This window comes from Lissotriton vulgaris, chromosome 7, assembly GCF_964263255.1.
Source record: "Lissotriton vulgaris chromosome 7, aLisVul1.2, whole genome shotgun sequence".
In the NCBI taxonomy this organism is placed as follows: Eukaryota; Metazoa; Chordata; class Amphibia; order Caudata; family Salamandridae; genus Lissotriton; species Lissotriton vulgaris.
Genome location: NC_141695.1, coordinates 1,511,837,760 through 1,511,852,769, shown reverse-complemented (window position 1 = coordinate 1,511,852,769; position 15,010 = coordinate 1,511,837,760). Strand labels below are relative to the sequence as shown.

Genomic DNA, 15,010 nt, shown 5'->3' with positions numbered 1-15,010 from the left:
GAAACGTCTGTGTTTGAATGAACGCTTCGAGAAAAAGGATACTCTGGTTGCCCAGACATTTTGTTTTAGTTTCCAGGGCTGCCAGATCGATTACACATTTGTTCCAGCATGGCAGTGTGGGTATCATTTGGATTTTAAGGTAATGGACTTTCAGGGAAGTGATCATTGGGCTCTCTGCTACTCTATGATTTGGTGAACCGACAGTGGCTGACAGGGTTTTACCCCCGGGCATAAGTTATCCATGGAGGTTGACACCATGTTTGGATCTGCTCCACTTAAGCCATATGTTCATGTACCAAATTTTGGACACTGTTGTTGCAATAGATCAGTCGATTCAAGGTATTCTAGTTAGGTATATGGTTTTAGAAAACGTGTTAACATATATTTAAGTACATTTAAAAAATCGTATGGCACAAGAGTAAGTCCATGATAGAGTTGTAAATTGGTATAACGTGACCTGTCAGAATATGAAATCCCACTTTTGACAGGCTACTCAAAAGCATAAATGAGTAATTACAACTCTTTGTATGGAAGATTTGAGGCGATTAAGAGGCCAAAATAGACAACTGCTGAGAGAATCTTTTTTTTAAGCATCGGTCTGATATTCTAGAGATAATTCAGCAAGGGGAACAATGAGGCTTCTGTTAAAAGGTTAGGAAACTCAGTAATGCACACCATGGAGCGAGCGCTGTATGATTTCTGAAGATGTATGGATATCTTACCTGGTTGGATAGTTACAATGGGGTCCTATCCTCCTTCGGTAGTGAAGCCCATTCTGGAAAAAGTAAATGGTATTCTCCTCTCGAAGTATAGGCTGAAAATCCTCCTAGAGATCTCAGAGAAGGTCTTTTCTTAATCCTATTTCATTTGGAGGAATGGGCTCAGATAAATAGGATCATTCCTATCGAACAGGGGTAGTAGGGGTGAGAGTTAATTAGGGTCAGAATTACTGCTTTGCCTTATGGGTCTTCACAAAGAAATCTGTGGTAGTAAATAAAAAGCAGAGTTGCTATTTCATAGATTTGCACACAGCCTTTGACACAGTTGATAGGGGAGCTCTGTGGGAAAAGCTCATTGCTTGGATATACCAAGAGAGTTTCTTTGTATGATCCCGACACAACATGATATCAATGGGTGCAGATTAAGCTGGATAGCTCTGGGCATTTGGCCCAGAGGGTTTCTATTTGTAATGGTCTCCGGCATGGATGTGTCCTGGCCCAGACCTTATTTAGTCTATTCTTGGCCGATTTATCCGCATTTTTAAAATCATTAATTCATTTTCTCAAAAAATGTGGGCATTCTTATCCCTTGCTTGTGCTATACAGATGATTTAATTTTGGTAGAATGTACACCACTGGGCCTACAAAGGAAATTAGAGACTCATGATACTTATAGTAAAGCTAATTCCCGGACCATAAAAATGGCAAAAACTAAAATAATGGCGTGTGGGAAAAGGACCACAAAGTTTACGTGGGTCTTTACCTTAACCCCAGTTGAAGTGGTAGATGCATATAAATATCTGGGGCCTAGATATTCTAGAAATGTAAAGTGGGATGCCAATATGAGGAACATAATATCCAGGACTCTGTTAAAAAAACAGGTGTTTGGCTAAGTTTAATCAACTGTATGGGGCATGTTTTTGGCTTCCTCATTGAAGCTTATGAAGAGAAAATACTGCCTCCTGCCCTGTATGGTGCTGAAATTCCTGTATTTGACCCTTCACTCAAATGGGATGTGGTGGACATTTCCAGTACTTAAAGGCCTACTAAGCTCATCCCAGGCTCCAATAGTCCAGGGTATAAGAAGAGAATTGAATTTGGACCCTTGGTATGTATTGGTCAATTTCCGTTCAAGTTCTTAAATAAGTTAGGGCAGGATGTAGATGTAATGAACAGCTCTAAATTATGTTGGGAAGAAATCCTTGCCGACAAAGGGGAATGGGCTCGGAACATCGTAACAGAATATTCGATCTTAAATCCATTCACACTATATTGAGCTCAATCTAAAGTTAGTCACCCTTTCCTAGCATCCTAGCAAACAGACACGGAGGGAATTGGCCAAGAAAGTGGGATACCGGAGAGATTTTACCTACTTACTCGAGAAACACTCATTAATGTTTAAATTGCACACGTGCGGTCAGGGTGAAGCTTCGTAAAGAAATTTTGAAAATTAGACTGAGATGCAATCACATCTTATCTAACCCTGCTTGGTAAAATGCGGTATGAAGGGAAAATTGAGTTTGTTCATGCCCCTCTTCTTGTAAAATGCTCTGTATGTCATACCTTGTTGGGTTGCACATTTTATCCGATAGCTTGTATCAAGTTCTTAAGACCCTTTTAAAAAAAAAATATTTCATATTCTCCAGGTGGGAGGGAATGGCTTTATTGTCTGAGATGCGGTTTTATGGCGTTGCAGTGGGATTTGCCAGTTTAATTTTATTTATTGAGCAGGGTTTTTAAGTGTATATCGGGCCAATTGGTTTTATGTATGTATTTGTGGCTTTTACACTATTTTATGATTTATGATGTTTCATGGACATGTGTCCCAATAAGCTTTTGCCACTTAAAAAATGATTGTTACTTTCTTGAGATGGGTTCTTACCCTCCTCAACTCATAACCCGATTTCTTACTGTGGGTGTACACAGATCAACACAAGGAGGGCAGGGAGACATGGAAGCAATAAGTGAAGGTAGGGAAATGCAGAAACATGGGGAGTGCAAGAGGACACAGGATGTGCAGGGGGACAGGCAGGCAACTCAGGGAGGGCGGATGTAACATGTAGAAGCACACGGGGAGCGCAACAGGATGAGAGTTGAGGTGAAGAGGAAGGGGAGAGGCACGCAGAAACAGGCAGCAGCAAACCGGTGGACAGAAGTACACGAGGGAGATCACTTAAAAACACAGGTACTCAGTGCTTACACAAAAAGAAAAAAGTAGTCCCCTGACATCAAACACAGACACCAGGTATAGCACATGGTAAAAAGGCACTGCTTCAAGAGAGGGCCAAAGATAAGATTTCCAAACTGTAACACGAATAAGAAGTAAGCAAATAAGAGGGATAAGAAAAAACAACCAATGGTATGTAATGGCCAGGCACCAAGCCCATGGTAAGCCACAACATTCCTAGCAGCAGACCGTGCTTACCCTCTCTAGTAGGCTTAACCTAAAAAGTAGCTACAAATATTCTTTTAAAAAGTAGCACACACCTGGCAGATGTCATGTCTGAGGTGGTTGGTGCATCAGTTCCTCTGGAGGCCTGTTGGCACATCCTGGGAGTAACAAGTGATATTACATTGCACAAATGGGAGAAGACCTGGTTAGCGTTGGCAAGCATGGTTGCCAAGAGAAACATAGCTAGATTGTGGGGTAGCGATGTGGTACCCACTGTGGAAGAGCGGGAGAACGACCTGGATTGGTGCCAGAGGGCGGAGAAGGTGATCTATAAGAGCAGAGGATGTTCGAGGAAGTGGGAAAAGATCTGGGGAGCGTGGAGACTGTATAGGGGGGAGGTGATGGATACCCAATCTGTTTCTGTTACTGAATGATATTGTATGCACTTTTGTAACGGACTATGCAGACCGTAACGTTTGTGCCGAAACTTGCGCATCCCTCAGTCGCATGTATGTCCACCCACCATCAAATGGTGTACGGTATGTTACTGTCATAGAGCCTATTATCTTAATGAAAAGATTTTTTTTTTAAAAGTAGCACACAATGTGCAAGTTGGAAAGGAGAGTGAAACAATGCAACACGGGATGCGAAGGATGAGGAAACACGGCAGGCATGTTGAAAAGCAACACGAGGGAGAGAACAAGGGCAAAAGAGAGCAACATGGAGGGGGGTAGAAGCGAATGGGTGACAGAGCAGCATAACAATGGGTGGGAGGAGAGCAGCACATGGGTGAGAGATACGTGGAGGGGAGAAAGGCACATAACGGAGCCAGCTGGAGAAAACACTCAGAGTGCTTAAACAAAATGTATTAATAGCTTCTTAATAGTGATAAGTGAAAGCACAGAAGCCAGCTAACTAAAGAGATGGTAAGGATGCTATGCTTCATGGGAAGGAAAAGATGGAGAGGCTGAAACAAGGAAAGCCATCCAATAGAGAAAGCAAAAAAGAGTGACAATAAAGCCAAACAATGGTAAAAAATGTGCAGGCTTTATGCCTTTAAGTTCTTGATAAGTTCACAGTATGTCTTCCACAACCAGACAGCTTGCGCTGTTTTGTAGTTTTGATGTAAAAGACCACAGATCTTCTATGTTTAGTGTAACAAGACAGACCCACACAATCTGAGTCGTTATACCAGTTCTGCTAGGGTCTGTGATTCAGAGTTTACATGGGCCAAAACGCAGGAAGTCACTATCGTCATAGCATATTAAAGTCACATGAAGTGTGACAAACTTGTCACTCAATGGCAGCCTTTATCCATTATGTGCTATCCAATTAAGGGTCAATCAGGGCTAGCACTTAGGTAATTTTGGAATGGATAGTGTAACATGATGAGGTCCCAATCCATGATCTACATATATCAAGGTTGAATTCTTTAAAGGTCAACTCAATCTTTCGCTCTACAGATACCGATAGAGTACCATTAAATTGGCTTTTATTTACAGTGATGAAAAACAGCAATAACGTGCAGGTATTCAGTGTTAGATTAAAAAAACAAGTCTTTACCATTAAAACACTAACTGCACTTTCTTGAATTAGTTACTTAGGGACAGGAGGTAACTTAAAAGTTTAGGTTGCGTTCATGGGCAATTCTGCAGGACAAAAAATAGCTGGTGATCAGTGGGACATTTACACATGTATAAGGCCTCAATTCCAGTAAGATAAAAGCACATTTTTGCTAAGCAGCTTCAAAAGTGTACTGTAAAAAAAATATCCTATATGATGGTGGCTCTTAAACTTATGCTTTTTACATGGAGTGGAAGGTGGATGGCCAAGTCACCTGCAGTGGAACATTAAATGGTGCAGTTCTTTAGGGTTTCCCCTACTGTTCCGAGGAATAGTATTTTTTCGGTGGCTATTTGGCTAATCAGGCCAGCTAAAGCTAGTGCAATATATCTTTCCAGCTTTCCGTGAGGGTGACATGTCCTGGCTAAGATTGGTGTATTTAGGAAGGCTCACAGTCCTTCTCTTCCTTCTATTCATTCCCCGCAACAAAGGCCCTCTTAAGCACTAATTAGGACCCTTAAATGCAAAAAAAGAATTTGGAAAAGAGAATTCATGGATATGTTCACCCCACTAATGCACAACAAAGAGCATTGAGACAGTCTCTTTGACATGCAATAAAAATGACAGGAAACCATGGCTAAAAGAGCTAGGCCTGATCAGACCTTAGGTAACTGGCTTGAAGTATTCTCAACATTCTGAATAATTATGGAAACGTTCCCAGAGCAAGGCCCAGCACTTTGTAAATACAATAGGATGATCTATATCTAATGCAAGCTCAATGGGGGGGATGCAGTACATGGGGGCCCAGATAAGCACCAGCATCCAGGGATTGGAGCAACAAGACTTGCACATCCAAGTTGGGATTTGACAGAGGAAACTATTATAGAAAAGATTTCAAGCAGCCCTTTCGGGGGGAGGCAGAGGCAGGTCAACTAAGTGTGCCACCTCTACAACAGAGGTACATGCACTTGGGGACAGCAAGCAAGTTTAGCCATGTCCGTGCAGTGATTTGCTTCCCACCTTGTGTGAGCCAGTAGCAAGCATTGTCCGAAGCAGCACACACCCAGAGTCACAGGTGAAGCAACAGGTGCAAGGGAACCATAATTCGATTGACACTAGTAAATGATTACCTCATTGAAGGGTCTTGCTCAGTTGCTTGCTTTGATGATGCAGTGAATTTGGTCAGCTCCGGAAGCCTAAATGTTCAGCTGACAGAGATAGAACGAGTCGGTCTTCAGGCTACTACCAGTGCACCCTACAAGTTTCCCCTTGCTTGACATGTGTTGGCGTGACCACGTTTCCTTCGGCAAGTGCATGCCAATGGGTTGTGCAGCATTTTGCTCTTTCTTTGAGGTATTCATCTTTTTTTGGAATTGGCGGTCAAAAGGATGATTTTATTCATCAGGAAGGCAGAAACAAACGAAGGTCAGAAAACCCTTTTGGCTTTCCAAGTGCTGTGTGAAGAAGTTGGAGTATCTCTGGCACCTGAGAAGACCATGGTCCAACTCAAGACCTCACCTTACTGGGCATAGAATCAGACACCTCCAGGCATTTGCCTTCTGTCACATGAGAAAAAGTGGGGCCCTCCTCACAGAAATGTGCAACATCCTAACAGAAAAAGCGGGTGGGTGATTCATATCGTCCAATGCCCAGACTGCAAGATTTCTCGCAAGGGCAGGTTTTAAAGACAGTTTTCTCCAGAGGACAAGTAGACAATAAATTATGCTAAACTGATATGAAGTTATCCTCTGACCTTCAAGTTGCTAAGCATGTTGTGCTTTTTATGTCTTGAATTTTGATAGTAGAATCTTGTGGCATAGTTTGGGAGCAAGAGGAACGAATTAACATGGGCAACATTGGAGAATCGAACTAGAGCGGGTGTAGAGGAGAAGGCAAGAAACCCAAATTTGCCTCAAATTGTAAAGCCCTCTGATATTCTTCGGGATCAAGTTCGCTCTATATAAAACTTTATAAATAAAATAAATAAACATTGGGTGCCACTGAAACCTTCCTGTGCAAATAATTTGTTTTTAATGGGAGTTGCCGGTTTTGGCTGCAGGCTTGGTCTAGGAAGTGATCCAGGAGGAACCAACAGCTGGGCAGGTAAGTTGGAGGGCTCGGGGATGTAGGTGCACCTCCGGTCATCCTCTCCCGGGCCACCAAATGCACGGGTGCCTTTTGAGGTCGGATTTCACCTTACCGTGCCACTCGTGGTTTGGGGGTAGGGTCTCAGTGCAGAGGCGGCAGGCGACGTCCTGAAGGGGTCAACCCACAGTGGAATCGGACTCTGGAGCGCTGGTGGACTTTGCGGGGACTGGTGGGCTACTCAGACTCGGGCGTAGGTGAGAGGTGCATTGATGGTTCCAGGTATTGGGTTTATATTCAGCAGGCTCTGAGTCTTTCTTTGGCATTTCTTTTTAACAGAGCTGCTTTTCACAGGAGATTCAGTCTTTGTTGAAGGCAATTAGTCCTCCCAGGGGTTCTGGAGGTCACTGGCTGCAGGACAAGGAGACTCTTGGCGCAGGATCTTTGGAGACTGCAAACGGGCCTGTAGTGCTGGGGCAAAGTAAGTTCTTCTCAGCAGGCTCCTCTGCTGTGCATCTTCTTTCATCCATTGTAGGTTGCAGGAATCGGCCTTCTGGGTTCAGGGCTGCCCCTAAATATATATTTAGGGGGTGTTTTAGGGGTATTGATGTCAGTAGCCAATAGGCTACTGACCTCAGGATGACTACACCCTTGGTGTGCTCACCCCACGTGAGGAATTGGGCACAATCCCTAACCCGGGCAATGTATGCCAGGCAATGAAAAGTGGGCTTTACCCTGCTTCCCTACCTGGGGGTCGGGTGGCAGAGGTGAACACACCTGGGCTTCTTAAATTTTCCCACCTGTCTTCCCGCTGAAAATGGGGTGAGACAGGAAGGGGCCTTCTCCTGATAGAAGGAGAGGCTGGGGTCGCGTTACAAAGGCAGCAAGGCCTTTAAAGCTCCCATGCCACAGATGGCTCTATCTGGCCTGGGGAAGGTGTGACCACCCCGCTCAGGAAAGGCTTTGTTTCTGGGCTCAAGGAGCGAGGGCTGCCACCCCAGGAGTCCAGAAACATGTCTTGTGGTGGCAGGCTAGTGTTTACCAGTCAGGGAACTCACCAGAGGTTGGTTGTTTTCATGGGGCATCTCTAAGATGCCCTCGGAGTTCATTGTATAATAAAATCTCACACTGGCATTAGTGTGGGTTTATTATGCTGAGAAGTTCGATACCAAACTTCCCAGAATTCAGTAAAGCCATTATGGTGATGTGAAGTTTGTAATGACAAACCATATACTCTGTATGGCATTGCTGCACTTCCAATGTACAAGAATGGACGTAGAGACCGTAGGAGTAGAGTGCTTATGCAACTGTATCCTCACCAGTGGTATAGTGCAACCAGCTAGAGGGGTGTCTTACCTATACCATAGGCAGTGGGTAGCAGGCAAGGTACAGTGTGCCATGTCGACTCCACTTTTTTCTGCACAAAAACACACAGCCTCCAATGGCAGTGAATGTGCGTTAAGGTACCAAACCTCTAAGGATGGCACAATATGTGCTGCAGCCTTAGAGGCCTTCCCTGGTCACAGTGCCCTTGGTGCCCATGGTATCTTTTGCAAGGGACTTGCATGTGGCCAGAGAGATGGCAATTGGGGGTACAAAGGTAACGTTTTGGGAAAGAACACAGGCCCTGACAACCTGATTGGCAGAGACCTAGGGCACATCAAGTCTAAGTGCATCAGAAATCTGGCAAAAAGTGTGTAGGAGGAGGGGGGGGGTTACTGCAACAGAAACCCACTTTCCTACAATCTGTCCCTCCAAATATGAAGAAATATTAATCAGGGAGGCCCTCTCTTTGGCACTGTTTTTTGCCTTTGGACGCAGAGTGATTGTGGGTTGCTCCAAAGGGATATTTGCAGTGCAGATTAAGCCAGCGCTTGCTGCATGCATATTACAGTCAGGAGCTCCAGAAGAGACCTGCCAGGTAGAGGGACCGCCATCACTTCTTGTGCCCCGAAGGGGAGCAAAAATTGTTTAGTCATTGTTACAGAAATACATGGTAGCACTCCTGTGAATGCCAGGGCTCTTGTGTATACACATGGACACTAAACCTCTCACAATGTTCCAGTTTCGTAAAGTGCTGCCCAAAGCCCAGCAAACAGAGTTACACAGAAAGCATATTCTCAGCAAACTCTTAAAATTGGGGCAGTAACCATGGTATTCAAGGAGTCAAAATCAAGAGTATTGGCGGTTGGGTATCTGAAAAGTTTAAGCTTTATGTTGGGCCACAATGCCAGAGTGACACTCGCATACATTTATAGAAGTAGCAATAATACAGATATGGTTTAATTATTCAATATGTGAGCTGAGCATGTGAAGGGGGCACAAGAGGACTGTACTGGTGATATTGTAGCTTTAGTACTATGTCATTTACAGAATACATGCTTTGCAAACATAGCATGGTTAATAACATGAGGGAGTATATCACTTTCACCTCAACCCCAGTATCCTGTAAGAGCAGAGTAATTGTAAATGGTGGTGGCTACACCCAAAGTCAAATGGCTGCCACACCTTTGGAACCTGGGGCATCCATGTGGGCCGGGTAGACCAGCTTCACAGCATTTTGTGTGTTCCTTTCACCTTGCATGAAGGGACAAGAGTATGGGTTACCAGGCACTTTTTTGTTCAAGGCAGCAAGATTGGCAAGGGTAGGAAATTGGAAGCAAAAGCCTGAGCGCACAAGTGAGGAGGATAAGCACCCCCAGCATGATGTGGCCGACGCTGGAACCCAAACTGGGGGACCTTTTAAGGTCAGCAGACAATGTTCCTAAAATACCAGTGATACACCCAATTGGGAATTATCCAACTGCACTTGGCAGATGCCAGCTGCTCCATGACAAGTGTACCACGCTGGCTAGATTGGCTACCCAACTGGAACTTTGTGATATTATGTGGTCCTAAAGAATTCCTAGGGTGAACGGCTGCATGATCACTGCAGTCAGCAACTGGAACTCTGAGGAGAAGGGTGAATGCAACTACGCAAAAGTTCACAAAGAGCTCAGGATTCGGCTCCCTAAAGCACAGCCTGCATAACACTACAACACCTGGCTATTGGAAGATATCTTATGCTAAATATATTTATAAATGCACAGACACCAAGGGTTCTTGTGGCAGTAAAAACAAAAAAAAGAGAGGCTAGTCAGTATTTGGTAATAAAGACAAAATAAAAACATAGACCTCATAAAGTTTGGAATAGCTGGCAGCATCTTTTTCAACCAAACACTGAGGGATAGCAAACTGATTGATCCTAACCATGGGCTGTATACCAGGGAGAGGTAGATCAAGCAACTCATGAGAAGGAGATCCAAGACAGTGGCACATATTGCGAAGGGGTTTTTCCGGAGTCATGAGATCTCAGTGCAAGTGAAATATTTACGGAGTCTAAAACTTGTCACAGCAGACTGGGACTCTGGGCACCCTACAGACCACAATGACTACAAAGTGTGGCCTATGCAACACAGACATGTTTGTTCCTCATATGAATACAAAGGCCCACAAATTCTTTGCTTCATGAGGTAGAAGGCACAGGTGCTTTTCTTGAAGACATGAGCAAATAAAATAACTACATCTTTGCTCATTTCATCATGATTTTATGTCAGGACCGGAGGCTTCGAATTATGCTATACTTTTTCACAGCAGCTCAGAAAAAAACTGTATAAATGCTTTATATATACCAGAAACTAGGTAAAGAAAGCATTAACCGCAAAACAAATGGATCTTCAGTGTCCAACAAACTAAAACTCCCATCATTCCATGAGAGCGGAGTCCCATAGTAGTCCTTCAACAATGTCCACAACATGTACATAGGTCTTCCATCTTAGGTCCTCCTCCTCTTTCTTCGCTGCTTCGCAGCCAGTTAAGTGCCTTTTTTCTCATCTCTACGGGGGTTTAGGCTATGTTACTTTAATTCAACCTAGCGATTCTATGCGCTGACTGGGGACCCCTGTGGGGTGTTGTATGATATATTTACTGTTCTTAATAGTTTTTTGCCCCACAGAGTCCTTTTCCTGATCACGGGTGTGCTCCGTCGCTCCTCACGTGATCTTCCACAGTGTGTGGTGGTCTGCGCAGCCACCAGGGGGCGCTGTGGCGTCTCGCTGCTCCTCGGCGCGGTTTCCTATCATATATGATAGATGGAGTAAATGTGTGTGCATTGTTGTCAACCATAAAATGGATGCTAATAGTGGAACAATGCAATGCTGCAATATATGTTGTATATGTTGGGGGGGGGGGGGGGGACGTTTAATTTTTTTTACATTTAAATAATAATGACATTTTCCATAACAGTTCTAATTAGTGCTCACTTTGAGGGGAAGAACCAGAATGGATACATTGTTCCAGGAGTTTGCCAGTGTCAAACTAGAGTGCAGCACCCTACCAGTCTGAAAAGGGGTACCGCCCTTCCAAGTACAGTTTTTAGACATTTCATATGCTTGGAATACACAAATTGGTTAATTGTGCTAAAACGTAAAGAAACATTTTCAAAACTTGGGCAGCTATAACTGCATGGAGGATAAATCTAGAGGAAGGTGTGAGGATCTGAAGGTCTGTAGCTAAGTTTCGAAGTGTTCAAATCAGGTGCAGCTAATAAGTAGCAGACAGAGCAAGTGAACATTTTGATAGGGGACTGTGACAAACGTTTGGGGATTTCCTTACCACTTGGTGAATTAAGTAGTACAACTGTTAATTGCCATTTCTGCAGATCAGTAAAATATTCTAAAGCAGAATACTAACCTTTCCTTCTTCAAAAATATCATAATAGGAAAAAAATCAGATCTTTGTGTATTAGTCCATCTGAAACACCATTAATGTCTAACACAGATATTGGGAGCTAACCAACCGGCCCCTGAAATTATTGAATTCGGAATGCAGCAGAGATCGATCTCACAGCTGTCAATCATTTATTCAGTGAATTCAAAGGTCTTCCTGTTTTTCTTTCTCTTCCATATCTTCCTTACACACACACACACACACACACACACCTCTGAGGCACTCAGATTTCTTCACACATCTCATTCATTAGATAGTGCTGTGCAGCTTTCACTACACAGGACCTGTGTTGGCTGACCCTCTCTGGCCATCCAGTCCATTGTACCTTGTGGCTGAAGACTTAAGGAGAGTACCCTTCATAATACTATGACAGTGCTCAGTACCTGCAGCATCAGGTGTGTCTGGGAAGCCATGCAAAGGGTTGGTGGGGTAGGAGCCCTGCAGCCTCTCGGGTGCTTCATCGATTGGGACTCTAGGAGGGAGTTCTGGAGGCAACATTTCCATGGAGTCGAAGTGGGAAGCGGTTATGGACACTGAACTGGGGGACACAGAGACAGGCGGTCGATCTGATAGACCACCGTAGGCACCTGAGAGGGAGAAAGACAAATATTTAGGAACACAGAGGCAGACACTCTGTCTTATAATCCACCAATAAGAGACAACAGAAGTTGAGACCCAGAGACAGGAGGTCGCTCTGAGAAGCTATTATAGGAAACTAAGGTAAGACACTTGCAGATATTAAGGAACATTGAGCCATATGTTTTGAGAATTCGTTATTGCTTCTGTGGGGAGGGTTAGACAAGGCGTTAAGGGACACATATGACAGACTTGTTTCTCCCCCTGTAGTCCACAGTTACTTAGCCCAGAGACCGTGTTCTTGATGCTAACACAGCATCAAAACATGCCATGGCCAGAAACACCCCAACTGTGTCTGTCAGGTTAGGTTTGGTTCAAAGCATTCCTGCCGAAGCATATCCCTCTGCCAGCTACACCATACGTCCGCCCATAGTACTCGCAATTGTTTTACCACAATAGAAGGTTTAATACGCAATTACAAATAGAAGATGAGATGGGTATCAAAACATCTGCATACACTTACACAAATACAAAGACAAATATCTAAATAAATGTCTTAAAATGTACTCCGATAATTCTGACAGCCTTAGGCTCTTCTCATTGATGTAACCTTGTTGACGCATACACATGTGGCAAACAAGACATTTTAGCATAAAATGGTGGGCTAGTGGATAGATCAGCCTAGTACAACAAAAGTGGACTGCGTAGCAGCATTCCTCTGCAAATACGTCTTTTTTTTTAAATTCTTTTTATTAAGAAAACAAAGGAAAGACATTACAAAACAAAAAGAAATCACAGGTGATCACATATAGTTCCATCACATGTGTCATTGTGGCAAGATACAGAACTATGCAAGCATATTTAACACTTGGGTCAAGGGGATTCCGGCGCTTCCAGTTCCATTCTTGGCGCAGGCGGTTCACAGATCTCTCCTCGGTGGGTATTCCACGCCCCCCATATCTTCCCCCACTTCTTCGGGCAACCCCTGGCTACATAGACCGATCTTTCTCTAAACATACACCAGTCTAGGTCTTCAGCCCACTTAGAGACTCGGGTGGCTGGTTGGCTCCCCAGAGCTGGGCTATGTTGCGTTTGGCCACCATGTATGCCAGCGTCACCCAATTCTTCTGATACACATTTAGATCTGTGGGTTTCCAAACATTCAACAGACATCTGAGGGCCTCTGGTCGTATCTCAGCACCCTTAACTTATCCCAGATCATCATGAATCTTTGCCCAAAAGACCTGCATCACCGCACAGTGCCATAGAATATGCATTAGGGTACCAATGTCTCCACAATCTCTCCTACACTCCCCATTCCCTCCCCGCCACATTCGGACCAATCAGGGCCCAGTTATATAGGATCTATTTAGAATCTTAAGTTGGACAAAGCAAAGAAATCTCATCTGGATAGCCACTACCTTCGGGGTGGAGACCGCTTCCACCTAATCCTCGTCATCCAGTTCCAACTTATTCGCGATCCACTGAGCTTTAACTCGCTCCAGCGGGTTCTCCATGTTGTTAACCAATTTCCTATATATTAAAGAAATTGTTTTCTCGGGAATATGTCCATCTAGTACTCAGTCCTCCAGAGCCGATGCCTCAGGTAGCACCACATCTTTAGGGATACGAGTAGTGAGAGCGTGCCTCACTTGCCGATACCGGTAGTGTTCTTTGTTATGTAAACTATACCGCTCCTTGAGGGACTCAAATGTAAGTACCGCATTTTTGGCCCATACATCATTGATCTGAGTGATGCCAATAAGGTCCCATTTATCAAATCTCTTAGTTCTCCACAAACTACCCAGCCTCTCGGAGTTCAGTAACTGGGCGGCTAAAGTTAGTCTGTCCTTCCAGCCTAAAAATCCATTGACTGCATGCCACACCTGTACCGCATGTGCAGTTGGGACCGTCAGCGGAAACCTACCGGGCCTAGAAAATTGGGCTCTGTCAAGCATTCCACCAGGGGCCTGTCCCCGGTACATGGCATATGCCGGATCACCCGGAGGCCCGTAAATGATGTTGTTAACGGCGGCCAGTTGGGAGGCCCAATAATATTTCCGCAAATCCGGGAGTCCGATTCCACCATCGTACCATGGGAGCGTTAACTTAACGAACGCTATAGGGGGCTGACCGTCCCACAGGAGTTGTCTCTGGAGAGACTCAATCCCCTTGAAATAAGAGGCTGGTACAGGGTCCATTGAGTTTTGCAGAGCGTACAAGATCCGAGGCAAAGCCATCATCTTGAAGAGTGTGGCCCCCCCGAGCAAAGGACAGCGGGAGCGCCTTCCAGCGCTCCACATCTTTCTTACACCTGCATAACGGGGAAAGAAGATTATTGGAGTATCGCAGCTGCGTATCGAGCGTAATGTAAATATCTAAGTATTTGAACCCTATCGTCTCGATATGAATTGGACACGACCGTGGGGTTGCAGGCTGGTCCCCAACAAGGACAAAAAGTACTGACCCCCCCGTATGCTGATCAACAGTTAGTAAAGCAATCCAGGGGTTCCCTCATCCCACAGACGTCGACGGATCTCCCTCTCTCAATGGGCAGAGAAGCTTTCGGTTATGGGGAATCGCATGTTCTGTACGACTTATAGCATTTTCTTACTTTATTTAATCAGAAGAATGTGTGGCAGCACTTATGACTTGGTTCATGTCTAATATACCCTCATTCATTACTTCCTGGAAGTCCTGCCTATCCTCTGAGATGTTTCTCTAAGAGCGCTGGAGGAAATCCCAAAGGGCTATATCATTTCTTCCCTGTAATTTGGTGGCCCTTGCAATATTTATTTCAGTTGCAGCAGTCCTACAGTCTTTCTTCCCACTGAATCAAACTGTTTGCTCTCCTTACCTAGTGGGAAAGAAGAAGATTGAAAAGTAGAAAAAAAATTCTTGGCTGCTG

At 44.4% G+C, this 15,010-nt stretch overlaps 1 protein-coding gene across 5 annotated transcripts in view; it reads right to left on the bottom strand.

The window, feature by feature from the left end:
* Nucleotides 1-15,010, bottom strand: part of SH2B1 (SH2B adaptor protein 1) — a 551,274-nt gene that overhangs the window by 232,230 nt on the left and 304,034 nt on the right. For 4 of the 5 annotated variants that reach the window (XM_086932373.1, XM_086932370.1, XM_086932374.1 and 1 more), the window contains one exon: nucleotides 11,910-12,113. The exons of the other annotated variant lie outside the window; for it this stretch is intronic. In XM_086932373.1, the coding sequence (XP_086788499.1) occupies nucleotides 11,910-12,113 (204 nt within the window). The remainder of the gene's footprint in view (nucleotides 1-11,909; nucleotides 12,114-15,010) is intronic. 5 annotated transcript variants of the gene reach the window in all.